The sequence below is a fragment of the Herpailurus yagouaroundi genome, unplaced genomic scaffold (assembly GCF_014898765.1).
Source record: "Herpailurus yagouaroundi ecotype Mexico unplaced genomic scaffold, PumYag 203, whole genome shotgun sequence".
NCBI classification, from domain to species: domain Eukaryota; kingdom Metazoa; phylum Chordata; class Mammalia; order Carnivora; family Felidae; genus Herpailurus; species Herpailurus yagouaroundi.
Genome location: NW_024412434.1, coordinates 11470051 through 11489393, shown reverse-complemented (window position 1 = coordinate 11489393; position 19343 = coordinate 11470051). Strand labels below are relative to the sequence as shown.

The 19343-nt window shown below is 44.7% G+C and overlaps 1 protein-coding gene across 24 annotated transcripts in view; it reads left to right on the top strand.

Annotated features, from left to right (window-relative positions):
* KIAA1217 (KIAA1217 ortholog) overlaps positions 1-19343 on the top strand; it is a 398770-nt gene that overhangs the window by 331934 nt on the left and 47493 nt on the right. For 18 of the 24 annotated variants that reach the window (XM_040451217.1, XM_040451196.1, XM_040451198.1 and 15 more), the window contains 3 exons: positions 2462-3294; positions 18486-18590; positions 19102-19152. In XM_040451217.1, the coding sequence (XP_040307151.1) occupies positions 2462-3294; positions 18486-18590; positions 19102-19152 (989 nt within the window). The remainder of the gene's footprint in view (positions 1-2461; positions 3295-18485; positions 18591-19101; positions 19153-19343) is intronic. The other 6 variants (XM_040451215.1, XM_040451216.1, XM_040451203.1 and 3 more) reach the window with 1 other exon arrangement.

Here is a 19343-nt window from a genome sequence, read left to right as displayed (position 1 = left end):
CCAAATCAGTGATGCACAGGTAACACACCCTCAGAAGGTTCCTTTTGGTTGCTACATATTTGCGTCTTGCCTGCATTTGTTTTATTGGTCATTTCTGTTAGAAAATCCGGCATCATTTATAAAACTCCTGGACCAGGGATTCTGCACTGGTGGATTCTTCCAGAGACAAGATAAGGAAGCTGTGGGGTTCCCAAGGCCTCTTCCTCTGTGTGTTCATCTAAGAAATATACAGAGGAACGTACCTTCTCAAGGGCAGGAACTTGGGGACTTATTTAGAACAATGCCTTATTCTTAGCAAGTGCTTGGTAAATATTGCTTACTAAATGAATGCGTTTGTAAGATAAGGAAACAGTACGTATTCAGAACATTGGTCTCTGTTTCATCCTCATTCAGCCTTCTCCTGTTGCCTCTGTTTTTTGTTTTTGCTTTTTCTATCCCTCCCCATCACTCACACTGTGGGTCTCTTGACTGCCCACCTTGGTTCCGGTCCATTTGAGCCCACCTCCTCTCTTCCTCATGCCCCTACTTCACCCACCTCCCAACCCTTCATGTTCCCCCTGTCTGTCACATCTGCCAAAAGTCTGGATAGGAATACGGGCTCCTGTGATGGTACAAATAGAACTTGAAGAGTGAGCTTGGTAGGTGCCAAAGCTGTCCATCCCTTCCCTGTAGCCGTTTGGAGAATCTCGGTGAGTTAGTTATTACCTTCTTTGGCTTTGACCAAAACAAAGTGTATCAAATATTCATATTTTGAATTAATTTGTATTTTTTATTCTGCCCCTTGCTACACAGAGTAGCGTAATTGCAAATCAGTTTCCCCTTGCCCCCTTACCTTGATTCTTTTTTTATTGACATATAATTGACAAGGTAGCATTATATTAGTTTCAGATGTACAACATAGTGAGTTGATTATTTGTGTATATTGCAAATGATGACCAACAATAAGTCCAGTTAGTATCCATCACCATACATACTTACAGTTTTTTTTCTTGTGAGAAGAACCTTTAAAATCTACTCCCCTACTTACTTTCAAATATACAATACAGTATTACTGATTATAGTCACCATGCTATACATTATATCCCCATGACATTTATTTTACAGCTGCATGTTTATACCTTTTGACTCCCTTTACCCATTTCACCCAACCCCAACATCCTGCCTCTGGCAACCACCGGTCTGTTCTCTGTGTCTATGATTCTTAAGTCATTGATTCTTTACTCCTCGTTTCGTGCAAAGGAGAGCTGATGGAAGACCGAGTGGGAGTCTTCACTCTCCTGGACTGGATGGTAATGACATCACCCAGAAGTCACTGCTGCCTGGGCAAGAAGTACTTGGCTTACGACAGTCAACTCCATCAGGCTCTTTATCACATGGCAGACCCAGAAAGGTTTTCTTAGGATTCTCACTCTTCACCATGCCTCAGATTCCTTTCCCTCTTCTCTACCTTACTCACCCACCCCCCCCCACCACCATGAGTTTTGCCTCGAATTACATTCTTACCTCTCAGATCATTATTTTCTCCCAACCTCTTGGAGCTGGTTTCTCCAAGGCTCAAGTAGAGGGCTGATGAAATAATGAAACTTACTTCCAGGTTCTCCCTGTGCATCTCATTACCTTCTCTGGCCATGTCTCTAGATTGTCTCTGCTTGGAGACATGGGAGAGATGCTTAGTAACTACTTTCCAGGGCCAATACTAGAAAATGTGCCCCGGACAAATTTTAGAAAATAATATTTTAGCCCTTTTGATACATTAGATTTGCATTTATTAAGTGTCTCTAAGAAGCTGTGACCTGCCAAAGCAAACCACTGCGGTGTTTTCCCCCCAAACCCTCACAATGTTGAGCTCTTTATTGGGCGTATTTGTTTCTTGGGGTTGCTGTAACTAACTACCACAAACTTAGTGGCTTAGAACACCAAAAGTGCATTCGCTTACAGTTGTTGAGATCAGAAGTGCAGAATGGATTTTACAGGCAATATGAAGGTACTGGCCGTGCCTCACTCCCTCTGGAGGCGCTAGGGGAGCATCCGTTTCCTTGCCTTTTCCAGCTGCTAGAGGCCACCTGCAACTCTTGACTCCTGGCCCCTTCCTCCCTCTTTACAGTTATCAGCAGAACATCTTTTAGTCTCTCTCTCTGGCCCTGCTTCTGTCCTCTCGTCTCCTTCCCTGACTCTGACCCCCTCCTCCCTCTTGCACATATAGTAGGATAGCATTGGGCCCATCTGGATAATCCCGGATATTCTTCCCATCTCAATATCCTTAAAAAGGAACATCCGTAAAGTCCCTTTTGCCACGAAAGGTAACATGGTTCCAGGTTCCAGGGATTAGAGTATGGGCATCCTGCAGAAGGAGGGGCCGTGATTCAGCCTGCTACATCAGGAAAGCCACACTGTCACACCGAGACATCTCTACGAACATGAATATCAAAGGAGATTTTCTAACGTCTTGTTTTATTTTCAGATGCAGAGAGAAATTGTTTATGCAAGAGGAGATGGCCCTGGTGCCTCTCGGCCTGGATCCACAGCTCATCCACCCCATGCCATTCCAAGTTCTCCACCATCCACTCCTGTGCCCCATTCCATGCCTCCTTCCCCATCCAGAATTCCTTACGGGGGCACCCGCCCGATGGTTGTTCCTGGCAACGCCACCATCCCCAGAGACAGACTCTCCAGCCTGCCAGTCTCCAGATCCATCTCACCCAGCCCAAGCGCCATTTTGGAAAGAAGAGATGTGAAGCCGGACGAAGACATGAGTGGCAAGAACATTGCCATGTACCGAAACGAGGGCTTCTATACTGATCCCTACCTTTATCACGAGGGACGGATGAGCATAGCCTCTTCCCACGGTGGGCACCCGCTGGATGTCCCTGATCACATCATTGCATATCACCGCACGGCAATTCGCTCGGCGAGTGCATACTGCAACCCTTCCTTGCAAGCAGAAATGCATATGGAGCAGTCACTGTACAGACAGAAATCAAGGAAATACCCAGATAGCCACTTGCCTACTCTGGGCGCCAAAACACCTCCCGCCTCTCCCCACCGAGTCGGTGACCTGAGAATGGTAGATATGCATGCCCACCATAACGCCCACGGGCCCCCTCACACCCTGCAGCCAGATCGGGCCTCTCCAAGCCGCCAGGCCTTCAAAAAGGAGCCCGGCACCTTGGTGTATATTGAAAAACCACGGACCGCTCCAGGATTATCCAGCATTGTGGACTTCGGCCCACCTCTAGTTGAGAAGCAAGTGTTTGCTTACAGCACTGCTACAATACCCAAAGATAGAGAGACCAGGTAAGATGGTGAGGGTGGCCGCGGGTGGTCTGCGTGCGCCTGGGAGTTATTGAGGACCCCTCTTGAGAGTCAAACCGAGGGAACAGGTGTCGACTGAGCACCAGCCCTGTGCAGCGTGCCCTGCGGGTGTTGGAGAAGCCACAGAGTAGGATCAAAGGCCATCCTTGTCTGCAAGGAGTTTCTGAACAGTGGAGGGGTCAAGTGAAGCAGCCCAGTAGCCATGCTAAAGGGCGGGGGGCAGACACACAGTGCGGTGACGCATGCTGCGGGCAACGCCAGCCTGGGGGGGCATGGGTCTAACGTCATCATCAGCGTAAATCTGAAGACAGTTGTGATCAGCAGAACCCATTTGGACTAAGAGATCAGGAGCTCATGGGAATTGATCTGTGCACCAAGAGGAGTGAGTGATTCAAGTTGTAAGTGTTCGAAATGGCCATATGTGTTTTTCCTTACAGAGTGCACTTTTGCTTTCTCATCTGGCCCTCGGAAGTGGAAAGAATGTGTCACTGTCTGTCATCTAGGGTGATAAAGCATGAATTTGCATAAAAATAGATTGGTTTAGATTTAATACTCATTCAGAAGTGGTACTGAGATCAGCAAAATTTGTCTAGGGAATGAGACACTCCGAGTATCTAAATTTCTTTTTTAATGTATGTATTTTTATAACTTTCCAGCCCAGTCCATTTTTAAAACCCTCCAAAGTTCATATAATAATAGAAAAGCTAATTTTGATAGAGGGACTTTCTCTAGCCTGAATTGGTTGAAGGAAGCCAACATAATACTTATAATCCTAAAAATCTGGTTGAGGAAATGGAGTCTGAAAGAGGTTAAGCATCTTACCTGTTGTCACATATGAATTCAGTTACTCAGCACTTTATTAGAACCACTATTCCCTGTTCCTCACCAAAAGGGTAGTATCACTTACATACTATTATCATCCCTATTTTATAGATGCAGAAACTGAGGCTCAGAGAGGTTAAGTACTTCCTCAAGGTCATAAAGCCAGTAAGTGGCATAGAATGTCCATATCTATTAAAGAGTCTATACTTTTTTTTTTTTTTTTTAACCACTGTGCAATATTCTGCCTGATGGGTGAAGATTTATGAGCTACACGTTTACCCAGCAGAGAGGTAAATTGAGGTGTGCATTCTGAGCATTTCAACTAGAATTCTTCAAAATTTGTTTCAGGACCGGATGCTAAGTAACTGCTCCTAAAGGATATTTACAGTCATAAACATGGTAGCATTTGCATAATTATGCTGCTAAGTATATACAGGCCATTTAAAATATAACTGCCCTAGCTAGTATATTAGCTCGATTATGCAGCAATGGGGAAAGAAAGCAGAGAACGTTTTTGATAGATTTTATTTGCAAAAAATGAATCGTATTTTGTGAAAGTATTTTGTGAAAGTTTAAAAACAAGAACACCGGAAACAATTACTGAAGCACAAAATTAGAGCCCATTGTTTCCCCCTGTACTGTGCTCTCATCTTGGATGCATTTAATCTGTATACTTTTAAGAGTTCAACCCTTAAAAGTCCACCTTCGTGAATGCAGGGTCCTGTAAAGCGCCAAATCAATTTCTGTTGCCATTGCAAAATATTAAAAAGCAAATAAATCTTGAGAGTGCTTTTTATATGAAACTCTGAAGCGAAATTCTACATCTAAGATGTGAAGCTACAAAAACACAGGAGGGGGACTAAGAAATCAGTAGCGTTGCTTTCTTTTGGGCACTGCTGAATTCAAGTGCTGTTCAGAAGAGCATCGTATATGAAATGGCCCAGATAACTGCAGGATGTTTGAAATCAGAGAGAAAAATTCTTTCTTTCCCATCTGTACTTAGGAAACCTCCAACGATAGCTTTGGGGGGGGGGGAGGGGGGGTGTGAGAAACATGATTTTATAACAGCTCTATTGACTTGAAAATGACGAGTTAAAGATAAATTTCATGTCGGTTCTTATATTTAGTCATGTGCCTTGATCTAAAGAATTTGGCTTCTCTTTTCTTATAAAGATGTTTCCACAAGGCATCTAGTGATGACAAGTTATATATAGAAGATCTGGGGGGGAAATAGCGTCTATAATAGAACATAGATGATGGTAGGGCTCTCCTCCTGAGATGGCCATGGATCTTGGGGGCAGGGGAGCAGATTCCAGCCACTTTGACTTTCAAGACAGCAATTCTTCTATCTGAGCTTCTAGAAAGAAAATGATCTCAAGTGTTAAAGTGGCTTTACACAGATGACATCCCTTCAGCTGGGACCCCAAGAAGAGAATGGTCCATGTGGCTATGAGGGAGTGCCCGGGGTAGGGGAGGGCGTGCGACAGATGACTCCATGCATGAGGTTCTGTCTTCCCTAGGTCATAAAATTCCTTCATTAAACAGCATCGTTATTTCTATTCACGGCACATAAAACAGCCCTTAAGAACTGTAAAAATCTAGGACATTTATGTTTTGCTACTTTCTATTTATAGTGTGGATCCTATAATGTAAAGTATCTTTATCGAAAGAACACTCAGAATTCAAGAGTGCTCATTGCAAAGTGACTAATCGCTCTCTTTCCAAATGTATAACAGATTCTTCCTAATGTAATATTTTTCAAGACATGGTAAACTCATATTTTTATACCATTCCACACTACCGTGGCTAAATTCAACAAATGAGTGAAGAATCCAGCGGGGAGCAAATTCTTGCCCTGCCTAGGCACCTGTATGTGGAGAAAGAAAAGCCATGTGAAATCCCATCGTGATTTCTAAGAATTCTCAGATTTAGAGAAGCAGAGTTCCCTGCCCTGGGCCAATTAGAAGAGGACAGGGAGCTTCTGTGTATGGGAGGAAGCCCACATGCTCGCTGGTAGCTTATGTCTGTTCTTAATCACCTCATCTCACTTTCTTACTTTATGAGGATTATGTGTTACTGTGTTGGTAGCTTTGAGGGGTGGGATGCATGCTTGGTTGAACAACTGATTGAGTGAAAGTCTAAATTTAAATTTATGTCGTTTAAAAATGGTCACAGTAGGGGTGTCTATGTGGCTGTCGGTTAAGCTTCCGACTCCGGCTCAGGTCATGATCTTACAGTCCATGGGTTTGAGCCCCGTGTCGGGCTCTGTGCTGACAGCTCAAAGCCTGGAGCCTGCTTCAGGTTCTCTGTTTCCCTCTCTGTCTGCCCCTCCCCCTCTTGTGCTCTGTCTCTCTTTCTCTCTCTCAAAAATAAACATTAAAAAAAATTTTTTTTTTAATGTTCATAGTGACTGGTAGACCTTTGAAGGTTTTCTAAACTATGCTCTATCCTACTGGAGAAGTGAGCCTCAATGACTGAAAAATAATAATTTTTTTCCTTTTCCTGAATGTGTAGTCCAAAGTGAGCCACATCAGAGACCTCCTAAGTAGTTACACTTGGGATCTTTCTAGAACAAGGTTTCTTAACTTCTGCACTAATTGATATTTGGGACAGGATAACGTGTTGTTTGCGGGGACGGAGGGGTTCCCCTGAGATTCAAAGGATATTTAGTGGCATCTCCAGCCTCTGCCCCACTAGATGTCAGTAGCAAAACTCCCCTCTACCCTGCCCTAGTCATGACAATCAAAATATCTCCCGAGGTTGACAAATGCACCCCCTGCACTGGGGGGATGGGTGCAAAATGCCCCTGTTTGAGAAGCACCCCTCTAAGGGAAATGTGGACTTTTTCTACTCAATGGAGTGGAGAAACAAAGGAATGCCAATCGTGACCTTCATAAAACATGGCTCCAATTCTGCCCTTCACCTCTTGGGAAAGCAACTTCATTATTGTGGGAACGTACTATTGGTACTGTTACCTTTGATTCAATCAATCTGTGATCAGTGATTTATGGAGAGGCCACAATGTGTCCTGTTTATGAACATGAACGCCAAAGCCAGACTGCCTGGGTTCGATTCCCAGTTCTAACACTTGCTAGCAGTAGAGACTTTGGACAAGTTACTGAATCTCTGTCTCAGTTTGCTTATCTGTAAAATAGAGATGATAGTAACGAATCTACCTCACGGAGTAGAACAACTCATGACAGTTAAGTGCCGTGTCCCGTGCCTGGCACATAGTAAATGCTCGAGTGTCCCCACTTTGAGCAAAGCTCTCTGCTACATGCTGCTAAACAGACGTCAGTACGCAGAGCTGGCCAGGGCACAAGACCGTACCTAAAGAAGCAAGGAAACAAATTGTCCACTGTATCACCAGGAAGAACATAATGCAGGTGGGGGGTGTGGAGACAATAAAACTGAAGTGTGAACAGAGAACAGAATTAACTGGGCTTAAAGATCCAAACTAGAATGTCGCGAATATCAAAGCCACTTTCAAATCCATTTCAGGGGAGTAGTCAGGGTTACATCTCTTCTTGGGTCCAGGAGCAAAAAGACAAGCCAGGATTAGGGCATCCTTTTAAATGCACCAGAGAGGGGCGCCTGGGTGGCACAGTCGGTTAAGCGTCCGACTTCAGCCAGGTCACGATCTCGCGCTCCGTGAGTTCGAGCCCCGCGTCAGGCTCTGGGCTGATGGCTCGGAGCCTGGAGCCTGTTTCCGATGCTGTGTCTCCCTCTCTCTCTCTGCCCCTCCCCCGTTCATGCTCTGTTTCTCTCTGTCCCAAAAATAAATAAAAAACGTTGGAAAAAAATTAAAAAAAAAAAAATGCACCAGAGCTATCTAATTGATGACAAAGAGACCTACCAGGTAGAACTGACATTATGAGTTATCTGTTTTGATGCCTAACAGTGCCTGACTGATTCAGCCCTTGTCTGAATTGCTTTCCAATGTAGCTCTAATTATGGATCAATAAGTGTTTATTGAGCCCCTCTTAAGTGCTGAGCTGAGGACGGGATGCTTTACAGCGTACAAAGAAACATAGATGCGGTCTCCATGCACAAGGACTAGAAATCAGGAAGACAGCATATAAAACGTTAAAAGCATGATACAAACATATAAGCTGTGCCACAGTTCCGTACGGGAAGCTTCTGAGCTACAATTGTAGGTTAAATAACTGTTTTTGCAGGAACAACCACAGCAGTAGGGTTTCATTCACGGGTGGTGCCCAGGGATATCCTTGTTGTCACCTAAGAGTGACACTATCTCCTAGTGAAGAAGAAAGAAGGGAGGAGGCCATGCCAGGCCACTAAGGGGGAAAGAGTGTCTCTCCCTGAGGCTAGGACTCCAGGGGGAGATCTGTCCTCACACCTCCACGTCCAGCTGGAAAGTCAGGACACGTTTTTTTCTTGAAAACAATGGGGAACAATGATAGCACTAATAATACATTGTAGGTTAAAGAGGCTTCTGTGGGCCAGCTGGAAATCCAACCACCAATTCCAAGTTCTAAACAATGAAAGTACAAGTAAACTTTTCAATTACAAGGCTATCATCATCTGGGGACTGCTTGTACATAATTAATTCAAAAGAAGTGATACAGACAGTAATTGCTGTGAATTCAGAAGAAAAGAGAACTTTTCTGAACTTACACTGGTCTGGGAGCTTTCATGAGAATGTCGGAACGGACTGCAATTTAAGGGACACACACAATGAAGTGAAAAGATAACATTTGGAAAGACAGACTGATCTCGATTCAAAATTTGCTCTATTTCTGCCATTATGGTACTATAAAAAATAGCATCTGGATATGACGTTTTGCCAGCCTCAGAAGTCAAGTGAGCGCCAATAAATTGAATTTAATTCACAGGAATATAACTTCATGGTTGAGTATTCTTTGCTTGTCATTCCTTAGGCTGCTAGATGCAGGCAAGAACTGACAATACTTAACGAACTGACAAGTTTATGAAGGTAGCTTTGCTCTCACACAAGGGATATTCTACCAAAAATACCAGTGGAATGAATGTCACAAGGTCTGTGTTACTTTAAGCAAACCAATTTCTCAAAAGGGAAAGCCATCATCTGTCACTAATTAGATGAAATTAAATGCACCCTGGATCTGCTTTGAATATTCACGAGGTGCTGTCAGTCAGATGCCTGACGTCTGAAACCAGAAGCAAAGCCAGAGTAACCTACATCCTGTGCGATTCAGATACTCCCTTCTCCTTGCCTCCTTCAAAGAGAAGAGGAATAAATGTTTAGGTACTTCCTCCTTGAACTATGGCAAGAACGGTTCAATGCAAAGCCAGCCCGAAGATAGGATTCCTCTAAGTAACCCGGTGGCCCAGGAGCTGGATAATCCCGGGTCCTCGTGATGTCAGGGACGCATTTTAGCCTCACTTGTGATTGGTTGTCCTTCTGTCTGGTAAGAGATGGAGATTTACACTGGTCCTTATTGAATCTTTGGAGTTTATTTTTCATGAATGAAGTGTTTGAAAAATATCACCAGGTCTAAGGATTCATTCAAACTTCCAAAAACCACAGGTCTTGAAAAGTCTGCATTGCCCACTCCACTCGTGTAGTGCTAGTGAATACCTCCTCTCCCTCCCTGTCCATCCTCAGAGCTGAAGGGGTCTTAGAGACCACTGTGCTCATCATTGACATTGTAGGAGAAACAGGCAGGAGACTTTCCAAAAGCCCCATGTCTTGAGCTACTCCAGCCACATGATGTTTTCACTACCAAACTGTCTCAATATGTTTTTTGTCTTTGTAATAAAGGCAGTATGTCCCTAACTTCCCCAGTAAGCACAAGTATCTAAGAAGACAAAATACAAAAAGACATGATAGACGCCAACGGTAGGAAATGTCTTCCTTCCTTTTCCCGAGTCATTACCTTTTGAGTTCATGCTGCGATTTCACAGATCAAAAGCAGTTGGGAGTGGAGAACTTATTGTCACAGCTCCCTTAGGACCAGTCAAGGGACCATCTATCCATCACCGCTGACGCTATCTCTCTTGGAAGGTGAATTACAGGCCCCTGTTCAGGTAGCTGGGACATGAATGAACGGCTGTTCCTACCGGTTTGTACCTGTACAAAATGTGAGATGTCACTTCCAGAGCATGAATATGAAAGCTTCCCCTCAGGGAAGAGAAAGAAAATGCAAAGGAGGTGATTTCATACGCCGGGGTGTAGGCTTGTCCTGGAGAGTGAAGGTTCTTGGCCCCCACGGAAATGTGGAGTGCCTCACCCCAGATGGTGAGTCACTGTGTGAGGCAACTCAGAGCCGTGCAGGGAGCACCAGATCATGGGATCGCAGGTGAACTAGCCGTGTGTCTTTAGGAGAGCCTCTGCCTTGCTAAACCTCCATGCCCTTCGCTGGAACCTCTCAGTGGTTCTGTGCAGCTTTAATCAACATGGGTAGAAACTGGACAGTGAACTGGAGAATTCTCTATAAATAAGAGCAATACTGACTTCTTCCTGCGGGGCCACTGGATCTGGCCATTTGGATGTGGGTATCCTCATGCCTGACTTGGGGCTGTATTCTGGTCCCAGCCAGGACAGCATGCCCAGAAAGCAAGTTGTGAAATAGATTAAAAGCTACCTGGAGAACTCCCAGGCGCATTTGCTGTGCTGGGCAGAACACGGTTGGAACATCGTTTGCAAGGAGTGATTATACTCTTGGGAGCACAGACCTGGGCGCGGCTGTGCTTTGCCTGACCTGCTGGGCCTGCCACACCTTTTTTTTTTTTTTTTTTTTTTTTCTCGTCAAGATCACTGAACCAGAATGGAAGGAAATCTGTAAATGTGTGGGACCTAAATAAGTTCCTTCCAACCAGAAAATTCTGTAATTCTAGAATTCTAAGTCTGGCAGCATTTCAGACATGGTATTTGAGTGTTGGGCATAAGAAGATTGGCAAGGGGCAGGAGACTTTGAAGGGCCGATTTCCTCTGCATGCTGAAAGCTCATTCAGACTTTTGCATAACCTGTCACGAGTTCTTCCATCGCTGGCTTCCTGTGTTTGAACTTGTCAGGCCTTTCCTGCCTCAGGGACTTTGCATATGCTCTTTCTCTACCCTGTGCCCTCTTTTCCCACATGTCTACCTGACTGGCTCCTCACCAACATCAGGGCTTTTACTCCAACACCATCAGCTCAGCGAGGCCCTTACCGGCCATTGTAATTAAAGTTGCAACACACACACACACACACACACACACATATAATTAAATACATAAAATACATATTTCTATATAAGACCATATACATCTATTTATACACATACATAAATCGTTGTTGTACCATTACCCTCATCCCCTAGAATGTAAATTCGATGAGAGCAAGCCCTCTGTTTCATTCACCGTTACATCCCCTAGCCACTGGAACTGTGCCTGGCACCCAGTCGATGCTAGAAAAATATCTGCTGAGTAAATGAAGTCAAAGGGATAAAAGGAAGCCATGTGCACCCCTAATGTTCTGTGGGTTATAAGGTGCTTGCACATATACTTTCTCCTTTGCCGTCATTTCCTGGGCCTCTGTAGGATGACAGCCCTGTGGGACAGGGAAGGCTGTTGTTAGCCTAGTTTGACGGTTGAGGAAGCTGAGGCTTGGAGGCATTAAGTGACGTGTGAGTGCGGATTTTGTGTTCCCCACCCCCCTCGGATGTCTGTTGGTTGGCTTGAACCCCGTGTGTCCGAAGATGAGCTCCTGTCTTCTCATCTCAGGCACGGCAGCTTCATTCATTCCTTACTCAGGTGGAAAGCCTCGGGTGCCATCTCGATTGCTGGCTCTCGCACTCCCCATTTGGACAACCAGAGAATGCTGTTAGTTCAGTACCAAAGGTTCCTTGACTCCAGCCGTAGTTCTTGACCTCATGGATGCCACACTGGTCCCAGCCACCACCACTCTTACCTGATCTGCTACCCTTGCCTCCTGCCAAGTCTCCGTACCCTGCCCCTGCCCACTTCTGGAGTCAGAGCACAGGTCTAGATTAATTCCTGGTCCACAGTTTTTGCTTCCATTAAATTGTATTAGTCTAATGCTTCTGCTCTTGCCCTGGGACTCCCCTTAGAACACTCTTATACTCTCTTCTCCTTCCTCTTCTCCCTCTGCTAACTCCTATTCTCTTGGTCTTCATTCACACATTTCCTTCTAGGAGGAGGTGCTCTTCCCCAGGAGACTGCTCTGTGTCTATCATCCAGGCACCTGATTGCTTGGAGCACACGCACCTCTTAGAACTCAGCCAGCTGTGCCCACCCCATTGGGGTCCTCTGAAGCCTGGGGTCGGCAAGAAAGACTGGCATCATTTACCCCCTCAGTGTCCGTCCCAGCACTCACACTCAGTGATTGTTGAAGTTGCTGGCCTTCCAATGTCATCTGAGTCCTTTAGGGGAAACAGCATCAGTTACTGGCTAATATGTGAAGAACTGTTTATTCCGAGGAATACTGTCATTCTCACACAATTCTCTCTTAACATCCCTATTACAAACCTCCATTTTCTCAGTGCCTCCGTGAGTTTATGAAGAAAGATTAGAAATAGCTTTTTTCCCTGGTCCCTTGTAAACGGGGCTCCATTTTAGCCTGTTTCTTTACAGGTGCCGTTAAATGCATGTGTCTTTGTGTCCATAAGTAAAATGCAGAGCATTCCAGGTGAACACCTCAGCTTCGGTCACGGTTTCCTTCTTGACTTGGTGAAAACTTGGACTTTTAGATCTAGACAGTAAAAGCATACCAAGTAAGAATGTAAGGTCAGAGCATGTCTGTGAAGAAGCGCTGAAGGTCTGTATTGGCCAACTTCGAAAGGTTATCCGAGCAGATATTGAAGCCACAAGAGATAATGGATTGGAATGTGACAGACAGGAGGCCAGCTTCCCACACTGAAGTTCTCCAAGGATGTGAGGGAACTTCCTAGATGCTCGTAGGGCATTCACCGATGAGTAACTCAGAATTCAGAAGCATGGGAGATGTTGTGAGCTCAGATAGAACAATGAATTGAAGGGGTAATAGGAAACATGAACATACCCAGTCTTCCTTCTCCGTGAGCAGAGGACAAGGAGAGAAATAACAGCCTTCAAGGCCAGTGTTAGAAACAATATTTCTTCATGACCTTCTGTGTGCCCAGTTTTCATCTAAGGACTGAGAACACGAGAAAAAATGCCAGACATGGTCGTTCTCCCTGAGCAGCATGCAGCGGGGTGAGGATGGGGTCGATCTTAATCCATACAAAACATTGCAGCCCCTTTGCAGTGACTACCAACTCCATCAGTGTCTCCTCCATAAATCTAGATGTTTCCATGAGAAGTTAAATTTATGGGGAGTTTTTGGAGGAATGTTTTTAGTTCTACAGTTTTTTTTCACCAGTAGGTTAACATCAGGCAGAAATAGAAAGTTCATTGCTCAGAGTCCTATTTGAAAAGCTTTACCACAAATTCAGATAATTTGAATTCCAGTGTTCTGTTGAACTCTTCTGAAAACAGTGTCTTTAATTACTTTGGGGTTTTTTTTCCCCCTCATACCAGAGAATCAGGGCATGAGCAAACAAGGGCATCGCCTAGCTTTAAGCCTGTTCACTGTTCAGCTCTGGAAAATGCCTTTGTCACTACCAAGACTAAAGGGTTTTAGTTCATTTAGATTTCTCCCAGAAAAGAAAAAAAAAAGTGACTTTGTGAAGGAATGATGGTACTTTATTCACCCCTGTGTTCACAGCGGATTGCTCCGTGCCTAGCACATATTAAGTGCTCAGAAACATTTGTTGGTGACTTGTTGACTGTGTTTCTGACTTTCTGGGGAGAGAGAGATGACGGGATGAGCAGGAACCAACACAAAAATAGTCACAAAATATTAGAACTAGAAATGAATTGATTGGCCACCTTGTAAGCACTCCCAGAGGAACAGCCCTGGTTAATGTCATTGTAATTGACTCTCCTGCACCAGTGGGTTTCAGCGTTGGTAGCTGGTTTGGAAGGTGAGCACCTCCGACAGAGGCTGATCCCTTCAGCTCGCCTGACTGGTTTCCATCAGCTCCCTGACACTTCTGGATATTTAAAACCATATCCTTAGGGATTCATCATGGAGGAATTACCAGTCTCCTAGTTGTTGCCGCACCGACTTGTTTTTTAATAGCCATTAATTTACTTAGATGTACAATGATAAGGACTTAATTCAGGTTTAACGAGGCCTCGGTCAGCCTAAAGGCAAGTCTCTAGGCAAAAAATGGGGAAGGTGGAAATTTGAATCAAGAAGTTGTATAAATGGGGGCACCTGGGTGGCTCAGTCAGTTACAGGTCCAACTTCAGCTCAGGTCATGATCTCACAGGTTGTGGGTTTGAGCCCAGCATCTGGCTCTGTGCTGACCGCTCAGAGCCTGGAGCCTGCTTCGGATTCTGTGTCTCCCTCTCTCCCTCAAATGCAGACTCTTTCCTTCCCTGAACTTCACTGAAGACAAGAGCAGACTGTGCCCAGTCAGGGTTTTGCTTCATCACAGGCAGACACGGGTTTGCAGGGAAAGCTGGTTGTAGCAGAGGGAATTTAAATACTGGGATCAGCACTTTCCCTGGATTGGGCTTGAATTTTTTATTAATATTATGCTTGGGTCCCAAGAAGATGCATTCAGCCAGGCTGACTTTATGGCACTAAATGACTAGTTAACCATACATCCTAATCACATAAATATGGTTTATGGAATGATACAAAATGGTTTATGAAATCACTTTTAAACCATCTTTTCAACAGTAATTATACCAGTTCTGTAATACCTTAAACCAAGCAATATTGGCAAGAATTAGCTTAAGCATTTTTAATATTCTGATGATTATCATACAAAATTGCCACTGCAATTAAATGACAGGGTCATATTTAATTTCTTTTCTTCCACTGCATTTCTCTTTTTTCCTTTTCACATTAAAACATCCTTCATAACATTTCATCATGGGAGAAGGCTGCATAAGTTTCCAGTTGCTGTAATTTAGTTAAACCATAAAATTGTTTCCAGATTACCAACCATGAAATGGAAAGACAATCTTATTTATGAATTTATAAATCAGATAATCTCCCTCAAATGAATCCTGAAACCAGAAACACTTTGATGATTAAATAGGAGGGAAAAAGTTTTCTCATTACCATGTGTCAAAAGCATTGTATTTTTGTAAAGCAGGTTTGGCCGAGGCAGCGGGACACGCATGTGCAATCAGTCTGTGTGATGCCTCGGTCGTGTACCCTCCCCACTGTTTCCTGGACAGTGGGAGAGAATTGCTCCCTCTTGGCCATCAGGCTCAAGTGTTCTGAACTCTCAAGGCTCTGACAGATCATGTCTCCTTCCTGGTGGCCCCACCAGTGACATAGCCTGGAGGAGGCCACTCAGGGAGCATTCACGACCATCCTCACAGATCGAAAGGGAGAACCAAGTGTGTGTGTACCAGGACTGGGTATGAGGCTGGGCTCCACGGTACCCAAACTCTTACCCCAGGCAGTTTTGCGATTTTGACTTAATCGCACCGTGTCTCTGTGAGGAAAGAAGAATGGAGCGCTGGTTAGGTATTGTCTTTCTCTGTATCCTAAAACCCTTGTCAGGGGGGAGCCCAGTGAGAAACCAAGTACCCACTGAGCCAAGGAAAAAGCCAAAGGTGTGTAAGAAGGAAGCCCCACGGACACCCATGTGGAGAGGACCCAACCTGTGCTGTAACATTCTGCACTTCTACCCGTGATGATGACTGAGCAGTGTTCTGAACCTGGAATGATTCAGGTGCTTTGCTTGCTGTTTTGTGCTGCTGCCTTCTTTTGTTAAACTGGGTAATGAAAGTGGTGACTAGAGAGCAATGATCAGAGGGAACACTGATTGGGCCCTAATCAGGTTGGGTGATGTTAGAATCTCTTATGCTATTTCCGCCTGTCAGATTCTCCTTTATTCCCTACAGTCATAGACTTAGCCGTTTCTCCTCTTTCTTTTTTTTTTTTTTTTAATATTTATTTATTTTTGATAGAGAGAGAGACAGAACGTGAGTGGGAGAGGGGCAGAGAGAGAGGGAGGCACAGAATCCAAAGCAGGCTCCAGGCTCTAAAGTGTCAGCACAGAGCCCGATGTAGGGCTCGAACTCACAAAGCGTGAGATCACAGCCTGGACACTTCACCAACTGAGCACCACGGGGCCCCTTTTTCATCTCTTTCTTAACTTTGTTGTTGTCGTGTCTGGATAGGTTGTCACTGCGCCTTCCTATCCCACATTCCAGCTTCACGGACTGTTTTAAGCCACTCCCTAACCAAAGCTGCCTAGACTCTAAAAATGTCATCCCACTTAAAAAAGAGAGAGGGAGGAAGGAAGGAAGGAAGGAAGGAAAGAAGGAAGGAATCCTTTGCATTTTCCTAGAATTGAATAAGCTAGTACGTCTCAAGGTGGTTCTGAATGCACCTGCACCCTTAGGGCCATGAGCTTGACTCCAGCATTACCGTGGGAAGAATGGAGGCACTGGACGACTTCCATCCAGTGCTCAGCAGGGCTGCTGGGAGTCATTCATTTCCCACGAGCCCATTTGACTAAGGCTGTGTCTCCCACATGAAGGCAGCATGATCGACCACCACCCATATTTTCTTTGCGATATGGGTCTGATAAGCTTGGGATTTCCGTTGGATATTTACTAACCTGTTTTCTTGACTGAAATTTCTTACTAACTTGTCTCTTTGGCACATGTTCTGTCTTATGGCAGAGACAAGGCCAAGAGCACAGGTGTAAGACTCAAAATGTTCTGCAGCTTTGATGTTTGGTCTTCACTACTCTGCCTGGAAATACCTGGAAAGCCCTTCCATGGAATTTCGGCTCAGACTATTTGAGATTTCTCCTCTCCACACCATTAGAACAAAGAGATCATATTATTAATACATCAGTTGGTTTTTTTTTTTCCTTATCATGTTCAGAACCAGTAACTATTCAGACTGTATGACTCACATCCAAGAAACTCAGTCTTGGGACAGAACGATCCATTTTAAGCTAAAGAAAATGCATGAAATTGTGAAGTCAGAAACTCGTAATTGGGAAATTAACTTCAGTGATTCATATCGCGCTAAAGGTTATACTCCCAAGGCAAAATGCAAGGCCTAAAGGTTGTGTCTAGACAAAATGACCCTTAAAAATCCTCTTGATTGCCATGAACTTTGAGATTCAGATACATCATCTCTCAATTAGTCCAACTTAACCGATTATTTTTTTCTAGAGGAGGAACAGACCACAGTGATTTTTTCCATTGGGTACCAGATAAAGAAGTTGGCTTGTGTTTAAAAGCCACGATGTACTCATATACCATTCGTAGTGCAGGAATCACTGTTGCTAACACTACAGAGGTCTGTGGGGTGGAGACCCACGGTGAAGAGTGGGTTCACTTCTCTGTCTCAAGTTGACATCTGCTGATGGGATATGTTGGCAGGCGAGGTGCCCACACTATTCAAACTGTTCTCAACTCTCTTCTCTGTATTGTTTTAAGCTACCACATAAGGGTAATTGAATTCACTTTTGTGCTGCCCATTACTCAGAAGAGGTTACTTTGTTGTGGTGACGTGTGTATAGTGTATTGAAAACAATGCTAATCGTTCTGTAAAACTGCCATTGTCTGAGGTACAGAAATGTGAGCCTGTTTCAAAGGCCCGATGAATTGTGATGCAGCATGAAAGGGCCCCGAACACTAACGTGCGGTGTCTGTGTAGGGGACATAACTGTGTAGGGGAGTCTTCATTTGTGTCTTAAGATGACCGAAGCTGTTAGGGATATTTGTCTTCCTACTTGATCCTGTAAAAGGCCCCGGGTTAAGGTTCCTATGACATTACATTGAGCATCCCCTACCCCCAAGTCAAGAGATTGATCCCAATCATGTTTTTCCTTAAAAGACATTCACGTGTGTTGCTTTTGGGCTATGAAACAAGTATCACTCCACTCTCCACAAACATCTCTGTCATTGACACCAAAATCAGGCAGCAGCCTCCCAGCTGACGAGGACAGCTTGGAAGTCTGTGCCACTAGGCCACAGCTGGCCTGGGACACCGCTGGTGCCAGAGAGAAAATAGCGAAAGCAGGGCAGAAAGCCTCAAAAACACGACGCGCACACAGAATCATTTCCGAAGGAGGCGCTGTTCGATTTTCCAGAAGGCCTCTTTCTCATCTGACCGGTGTTTTCTCAGTGAGATCACTGAGTTAATATTAACCTCTGATCATCGACTCTTGAACTCAGCAGGGCTTTGTCGGCTCTGCAACATTCCCCGAGCCAGGATGGGGTGAACTTTGCCAGCCTCCTAGGTGGTACGTTTTATAACCCTCAGGTGATCATTCACCCAGACAAACCAGTCTGAAAGCCAATATAGCTTTAACAAACCATTCTCTTGTTTTCCAGAGAGAGGATGCAAGCCATGGAGAAACAGATTGCCAGTTTAACTGGTCTTGTTCAGTCTGCGCTTTTTAAAGGGCCCATTACGAGTAATAGCAAAGATGCGTCTAGGTAAAAAGAAGAAAGCAAACCAATTACAGATAATTCGATCTGTTTCTCTTTAATCATTAAGATCATTCCTTCATTCAAATCCGTTTCCTTGTAATCATCTCAAGGCTGAAAATATGCACATCTCTATGAATCGTGGTTTGTGTGTGTGTTTGTTTTTCCTTCCGGTAATTCTTGGTCGAAGGTAACACTTTGGCCCAAGGAGGGTAGGTGGGTTTCCCAGAGTGCATGTGGCTTCATGGACCACTGTGCAGTGCCTGCCAGCGCCATCCACACGTCTCCACATCCACCTCATCCGAAAGTCGTGAGCGTGCCTCAGCCGCATTCCACCGGCAGTGTCAGACGCATACCTGAGAAGCCTCTTCCATCCCGGCCGATAGTGACGCTGATGCTAAAACACGTTGCTTAATACCATCACTAGCTGCTGCTGATTGCTTAGAATAGTCAATGGAAGGGGGGGAGAAAAAGGGCATTTGGGAAACTGTATAGCTGACTCTCTTTTTCTTTTATTCAGCGAGAAAATGATGAAATCCACAGCCAATAAGAGCCACACAGATGGTGCAGGTGAGTGTCCCTCAGAGCCTCTGCAGGCTGCCTTTGGTGAGCTCTGGCTTGTTTCGGAGCATTTAACCTGTCCCTAAGTCGCCTAATTGGTGTGATTTCAGAGGCTGTCTGGATGACGCCTGACCCACCACACCTTCCCTGCGTAACGCTGAAATTCCAGATGAGTCATTCATTCAGGGGAGGGGAGATGGC